Below are 8,101 nucleotides of genomic sequence, written 5' to 3'. Positions count from 1 at the left end.
ACTAAAGTTGTAAAATTGTGAGAAATAGGTTAAAAATTTTACCAGAATAAAGTCGTAAATTTATAAGAAATAAGTCAAAATTTGACCAGAATAGAGTTCTAAGAATTATGAGAAATAAGTTAAAATGTTACTATAATATAATTGTAAAATTATGAGAAATGAGTCAAAAATATTCACCAGGACAAAGTCGTAAAATTATGAAAATAAATAAAACATTTACACAGTTATGAGAAAAAAGTCGTTCAATTATAGGTTATTTCAGAGATCCTTCATTTTATTTGGGAGAAGTTGTGCTTTTTCAAAAGTAAACTGACATTTAGGTTTTATAAAGTTTTACCAAATACAAGTGAACATAATCTGTTTAATTTATGTTATAGGACAGGGGAGTCTAAACGTTTTTCAGAAGAGGCGCATTTGGTGAGGTAGAAATGTGTGAGGGCCAAGACTTTGAACTTTAAATATAACATTAAAGGGCCAGTATCATACAGAATCAACATTCTATGGTGAGTTTTAAGTGTTTTGTAATGTTAATTCATCACAATAAACATCCAAAGTGGTATTTTTTTCTCCACTCACACAAATCTGAGCACCAGACTCCTCCAACCCATGAAAACAAGTGGGTTCTCACATTGTGATGCAAGAAAGTGGGAACAGTCCCTTCCAGGAAGAGTCTGAGCTGCCAGCACTGCCCCCACACTAACACAAACACACACTTTCTCCATCTTACAGTGATCGGCAAAACACTTCCATTTATATGCACGCCCATCTTTGGAAAAGTTTGGATGTTTTTGTGGACAAAGTGCAGACGTGCTGCCGAGTCCGACTCTGGGTTGACATCATGAAATGAGCTGCATCCACAAGGAGCGAAAGGCGGTGCTTCAGAGATCGAGGCGTCTTACTTCAGGGTAGGAAAAAAGCTCACGAAAATAATTCATTTTTCATGGAAAAAAATAGTTTTTTAGTGTGTCAAAGGATTATATATTATCATATACATGGATATAGTTTACCCTAAAAAGCTTCAGAATAGTATGATACAGGCCCTTTAAATGCAAATAAACTATTTAATGAAAAGGTTATTGCAATAGAATAATATTTGTTTCTTTAAATAAAGTATTTATAGCATAACATAAATATAGCATAATTTAGCCAATCACAATTCAGAAATAGTATAAAAAGAAATACCTTTTCCTAGTAAAATTGCAACTTCTAAAGTAATAAATTTCCAACTTTATTTTTGTGAAATGTAGTTTCTCTCCTGATCTTATATTTTTCTTCTCATAATTTTAATGACTTTATTCTCATATATTTATGTATTTGGTTACTTTTACTGTGGCTCCAACACGCCGTTATCCATTTCCAATCGGATTGTTTTATTTTAAAAAATACATTTAACTCAATTACATAACTATTTAAGTTTTCATGTTTTCTCTGTGTCGTATGTGGATCCATGTGCTCAAAGTGAACCAGCATAAAGGGCAGAACCGGAGTTCACCTTCACAGGTGGAACCTACAGAAAAGACTGAATGCCTCCACGCAGCGGGGACCTGTATGTCCTTTCTCCCACAGACCCACCACACTTTTGAGTTTCTGTTCTTTGAAAGATCAAAGAAAGGTCATAGGTACTGACACCCACATGAGCAGAAATCTATAAAAACAAGTTATGAAAACATAAAAGAATAAACAATGAAAGTTTTCTATTTAATACCAAAAACAGAATTAGTCTGTAAATGTCATGGCCTCTCTAGAATATCTTTCTTCATTGTGTAACTCTGATAATTATCATGCATGACTAGACATCCAGAAATAGTAGAAGAAATAATTCAACAGCTTGACTCCCAGAGTTCTCTTCCGGGAAGAACGATTAAAAAAATAAAACACCAGCGTCAAGACAGTTTTGTAGAACAAAGAAACAGAACAAAGCGCACAGCAGGGATTCCAAGTTTGTAGTTAATAAAAAGAAAAACACAATCAAAGCAGCAGTTTTTTCTAGATGTCATCATTCTTGTATCTCTCCACTAAGCGAAATCCTTACCTTTCATCTTAAAAAAAATAATTTTAAATACACTTTAAATGTAATCAAGTCAAATAGATGTCTTCTTTATTTTTTAAGTTTTTAGGCAAACTCAGAAATAAGGATTTTACTTCACTGTATTTAAATTATCACCCAATAGCATCAGTAAATACAAGCATTTACTATCATTTTGACCTGGTCGCCAGGTTGCTAGGCAACAGCAGTTAGAAGGCGATGGAGTCTTGATGCAATATTCTCCCTAGTAACACAAAGGAATGGGATTTCACGACTACACACAGAGCTGTACGTGTTGTATATGACAATTTGAGCTATTTTTAGAAACAGTTTTTTTTTGTTGACAACTCAAATTGTAGTTTGTATGAAAAAAAGGGTGAAGCTTTTCTAGTTGTGTCACACTAATTGCACCAAAATATGCACCTTTGAAAGGTGAATCGCTTCCTTTATGCATTGAGTTTTTCAAGAAGATTTTTATAAGATACCCCGAGAACACCACAGTGACTCACAGAAAACTCCCACTGCCTTAAGGGATTCCTCTTGAGAGGGAACGCTCTGAAATAGGCATTTTTCAGTGCGAAGGAGGAATGAGAACCTAACATGTGGGCAGCTTTCATTCCATCATTTCAGCTGCCAAGTGTTCAGAACAGGTTCTTCTCCTTCCAAGTACAGTAGCAGGGTCTCCGTGTCCACCGACTCCACTATTATTGCTGCTGAGATGACTCCCCCGCGTTTGTGGAGAAGCAGGAGTGCAGCGGGAGATGCATTATTGAACAGATTCAGGAGCTAAGATTAGAAACAGCAGAGTGCGACTGCAGCACTGTGCCAGGTCTGCAGCCTCTAAAGATAGAACGGTCATCTATCATTGACAGAACAGAGAGGTGATGTGTTATTATTACCCATCATAGGTCATGATGGCCCTATGGGCTTGATCTGTACCAAAAGTACAGTAAGCCTGGATGGAGAGGTGAGTCGTGGAGCAGTTTTTAGAATAGAATCGTTTCCTTCTTATCATAAACATGCACTTCAGATATGTGTTTTTTTTTTACTTTATATACTTTTAACTCATTGTGACATCAGTGTAACTGAAAACTATCAGAAGCGTATATACATATTTTAAATTTCCTTGTGCCAATGACAAATAAAGCTGTAAAAATATTTTTAAAAGTAATTTTTTTTACCAGAGTAAAATTAAAAATCTATTATAAAAAAGAGACAAAATTTTACCATATGAGGTTGCAATAGTTTCAAGAAAAAAAGTCAACATGTTTCCAGAAAGAAGTTGTAAAATTATGCCAAAAACACTCAAAAGTTTCCAAAATAAAATTGTGTAAGTATTATGAAAAGATCAAAATTTTACCAGAACGAAATCGTAAAATATTACGAAAAAGTCATAATCTTACTAGAAAAAAAGACATAAAAGTATGAGAAAAAGGTCAAATTTTACCAGAATTAATTATTAGGAAAAAAATCATAAAATATTAGTAAAGATAAAAAATGTTATCAGAATAAAAAACATAAAAACATGAGACAAAAGTTACAATTTTACCAGAATTGAGTAATAAAATATTTAGAAAAAAGTCATAATCTTACCTGGGGGAAAAAAAACGAAATAAGTTAAAAGAAAAATAAAAACTGTACTACTCTTAACTTGTAAAATTATGAAAAAAACCCCAAAGATTTTACCACAAAAAGTCATAAAATATTTTGAAAAAGTCAAAAGTTTTATCAAAATAAAATCCTAAAATTATGAGGAAAAAGAATAAAAGATTTTACCAGTAAAAAGTCAAAAAATATGAAGAAAATATTCATAATCTTATGAGAAAAAGGACATAAAATTATCAGAAAAAGTTAAAAAATTATCAGAATTAACTTGCAAAATTATAAGAAACTATTAAAAAAATTTACAAGAATGAAGTCGTAAAATGATGAGAAAAATATTAAAATGTTATCAGAATAAAGCCGCTCAGTTATAAGAAAAAAGTTGTTTAACTATCAGTTACTTCAGAAAGCCTTAATTTTATTTAGAAAAAGTTCTGCTTTTTTGAAAACAAAAAAAATTACATTTATGTGTTTCACTTGGTTTGTGGTATGGTCCGTATACATTTTATTAAAAAAATGGCTCTGGGTTCTTATGTAACTTTTACTTTACTTTATTTGCCGATGCGTGACTGTGCTGCCAAACTGTATTTCACTGTATGAAATTCAGACGATATCATTTAAAGACGATCCTCCTCATATTTGTTCTGCATCACTGAGAACAGTTGGTGTCCTCAAAAATCCTTGGCCTAAATCCTTGAATGACTGTGTTCAGGTAGAAGAAATGTAAACAGCCATAAATAAAAAAGGACATCATCTGAACTCAATGTTTTTTTTTATCTTTACATAACACACTGTGCTTTGTCTTATAGCGCCGATTCTGTGGGCTTTCACGTGAACGGCAGACACACCTCACTCTCCTGTTTGCTTCCAAACCAGAGATCACCTGATTACACACAACAGTGAAGGCTTTCCTCCAATAAATTTCAAAACAAAGCCTGGTGCTGCTTGATTTTTTTTTTTTTTTTTTTTGCAGTCACTTGACAGTTTTTTGGGAATAGTTGTTGTTGGCTGCTAAATGCCTGCACAGCAGGTTACGCAACACTGAGCTGCACCCTGCTTGGATATGCGGGTGTCTTGTGACACGCTCACGCTTCCTGTCAGGCTGTGGACATTTGCGCCTCTGTTGAAAAATTACCTCTGCAAATGTCCTCAATGTGGGGCCCAAAAACATAAACATCCACCGTGCAAGCTTTGTGCAAAAACATTTCCAAGAAGGTGGTGCTCGTCTGCCCTTATTGCACCAATAAAATATTATTAGTCATTTGAAAATTTTGAGAGGCTACTAAAACTGCATCTACTTCTACAACTTTTTATTTCCACTCCTGGTATAATTGCTGTTTTTATGTTAATTAATTAATGAAGGGTTGATATAAGTAAGTCAAGTGTGTAAAATAATTAGAAAACCCACTTAGCTCCAGTGTTTTTGCGCTCTTCCTCTTATGTGTTCTGTAGCTGAAGTGTACACAGACGTTTTTATTGTGAAAAAAATAAATACGAACCACTTCTGGGAACAGAAGTACATGAAAACCAGTTCCTAAATAATATTTGGGGAGGTTTTCTTCCAACTGAAGGAATTCAAATCAACACAATGTTCAATTTTCCCGAAAAGGCAGCCTCTAAGGAGACTAAAATGCAATCATATTTGATATATTTTATACATAAGAGTTAATAATCATTAGATTTTATCATGAATTTTTATATCTTTAAAGAAGAATTTTAAGTATGTATTTTACTTAAAATTATTATTTAAGTATGGGTACCGAACACCACTAAAACATCATCTATCTTGTACTAATACCTCCACATCATCCTAAAGAGCTAAACTGTCAGATTTTAATTTTAATATCGAACTTTATTGAAGTAATCTCCACACTGAATGCATCCGGAGGACAGCAGAGGACACACAAATCTGAAGATGTGAAGCAGGTAAACCAGGTGCAATGACTGGTTTAAGGAGAGAAAATAGTTCCACCTGATTTATGTGTGTGTACTTCTAAAAATAAAGTCTAAAACTAAAGTCTAAATATGCATTTTTTAGGGTGTATTCAAACAGGGAAAGTCAATTTGTTCGGATCGAGTTTGCTTATTTGTTCCAGATTGAATCCTGAAGATTGTATTTGGTCTTTATTCAGACTGGCATCTACCAGAGTCTCTGTTTCGGACCAACCCTTGTAAGCAAAACCACGTGATCTCTTCAGTCATTGGCCAGCAGTTACAGAGGCGGGTCAAAAAGCAATACAAAGATAGAGGAAACAAGAAAATGTAAACATTTTTATAAGACATTAATGACTTCCCCTTTCCAACCACACACTTCTATCACCTACTTTGCAAGCTTCATTTCAATTTGCTGCCGTATCTCCTGCCGTTCCTGATCGCTCCGCGCTGGAAAGATGTTCCTGTCCTCCAGCTCCTGTTTGCTGGGTCGGTTTCGTAGTTTGACAGCCAGCAGTTCCTTCCTTAGCCTGCGAGGAAGTGTGCCTGTACCAACATATAAATAAAATAAAATAAGAAAAAATCAAAAGCAACATCCCAAAGCATGATGCTAATTGTGGCAAAGTGAATCCAATTAAAAATAAGTCAAACTCCACGTCTTATCGCCACATTTTTGTGAGTTAATCAAATGATTTATGGAAATTTAAAGACTATGGACATTTTCCATAATTTCAACCACAATACTGTATTTTACTCTACAAGAGCTCATCTATCTGCAGTTTTTAGCAGACCAATGGTAACAAAGTAATATCCCCTTTTGTTAGAACAATAAAGCTTTATTTCATTTTATTCTATTATCCACATAGAACCAGTCCAATAGCACAAGGCAATTAAACATGTATGGCATGCAAGATGAATGCATGCATATATTTAACAAAAATATAAAAGCCCCCACGCAGGGCAGCTAAAAGCAGCTCCGACCCGTCTCATCCCTTCCCTGTTTTTTACATTTTCTAACGTGTTGTGAACACACAATGAGTGTGGAGTGAGAAAAGCTCCTCGAGGCGTCTGCTTTTAAAAAGAGCACCAAGAAAACAAAGTGCTGGATATGACTAACAGGAACTAATTGAACGTTTTAATGCCCAAATTAATGATTAATTTTACATGTTGTCAGAAGATGACTCAGATTATAATGAATTTGAGGCCAAACACGTTGTTTTCTAGGAACTGTGTTTGAATTTAGTTTGTGATTCAGAGTTTGCGTTCCGGCTGGTTAAATCTTCATCATACTGTGGTGCAGCTTCCCACCCCTGTGATCTACGTTCTTGTATATATGGGGTTTGGCAGGCTGTGTTTACACCACAAATAGCTTTATGCATACATAATACCTCTGTGAAATTAAAGCCTGAGAATGCAACAAGGTGTAATTAAGCCAGGTTTGTTTATAATGTAAAGACGACAACCGTTTTATTGTATTTCTAGCTTCTGATTACATACCAGCTGTATAATAATTACTGTTCATCATTAATCAGGCTGAGAGACTCTTTAAAGACTCACTGCGATCACTACAATCCTTTATAAAAGCCATCCCAGTGGTTTTTTTAGGACACAGTTTCTGCAGAGCTGCAGGATTTCATCAGAAATTCACATCTGAGTTTTGGCTGGGACTGTTGAATAGCTTGTCCTGCACTTCCCATCATCCCTTTGTTTACACTCTTTTCCCCCAGCTTACAGCCCTCACAACCATTACCTAACATTACCTATTTGAGCCAGATATCACCTCAGAAAAGGAAAACTAAGACCTAAATGGATCTATTTTTCTACAAGTGAAGGCATCGGAATGAAGTGGAGCTGGGAGCTGGTGGCCCACCCAGGGAATTTTCTATGTTGCAAACAGCCTTCTTGAAATTATATTTTTTCATCTGCTCCTGATTTACAACAATTTGAATGAAAAAAAAAATCTCAATTGCAATTTTAGGTTTAATTTTGTCCTCCATCATGAGAAAAATGTTACAAGAGCATGTTAAAAACACCAAAAACACCACTTTCATCAGAGTAGGTCCTTGTGACGGCATACCCTGCCACACCCACAACAAAATGGTTTTGCAGGTACTGAGAGTCTGCTGGTCACTGCGGGTGTGGATGGGGTTCTGTGCTGTGGGAACAAAGGAGGAAACGCCGCCATCACAGCCTTTAAATGCTGCTGCTGGGCAACTGGCAAGCGCCATCTCCAGAAGTCTCCAGGGGAAGAAAACACGTAATAATTTAATGTTTATTTACTTTGCTTCTGTTAGTTGCTGTTAATTTGTTAATCTTTTCTGTGTACTTTTCTTTTGCTTGATTTTTCATCTGAAAGACCAATTTTTTGTATTTAGTCTTGTAATGGCTCTATGTTATCTTACGTTCTTTGTATACTTTTGACAAAACACATTTTTCTGGAGACTAAAAGTTACATAAGTTTTAAATTAATTTATTCTGGAATAATATCCTGTCTTTTTATTTTTCATAATTAACTTAAAAAGTTACAGTTTTAAAGTTTTA

General features: G+C 34.8%; 1 protein-coding gene across 2 annotated transcripts in view; it reads right to left on the bottom strand.

The window, feature by feature from the left end:
• phactr3a (phosphatase and actin regulator 3a) overlaps positions 1-8,101 on the bottom strand; it is a 49,151-nt gene that overhangs the window by 2,432 nt on the left and 38,618 nt on the right. For both annotated transcript variants that reach the window (XM_024292884.2, XM_024292882.2), the window contains exon 7: positions 5,953-6,106. In XM_024292884.2, coding sequence (XP_024148652.1) covers positions 5,953-6,106 — 154 coding nt within the window. The remainder of the gene's footprint in view (positions 1-5,952; positions 6,107-8,101) is intronic.

This window comes from Oryzias melastigma, linkage group LG7, assembly GCF_002922805.2.
Source record: "Oryzias melastigma strain HK-1 linkage group LG7, ASM292280v2, whole genome shotgun sequence".
Lineage (NCBI taxonomy): Eukaryota > Metazoa > Chordata > Actinopteri > Beloniformes > Adrianichthyidae > Oryzias > Oryzias melastigma.
This window is presented reverse-complemented; position numbering and strand designations above follow the sequence as displayed.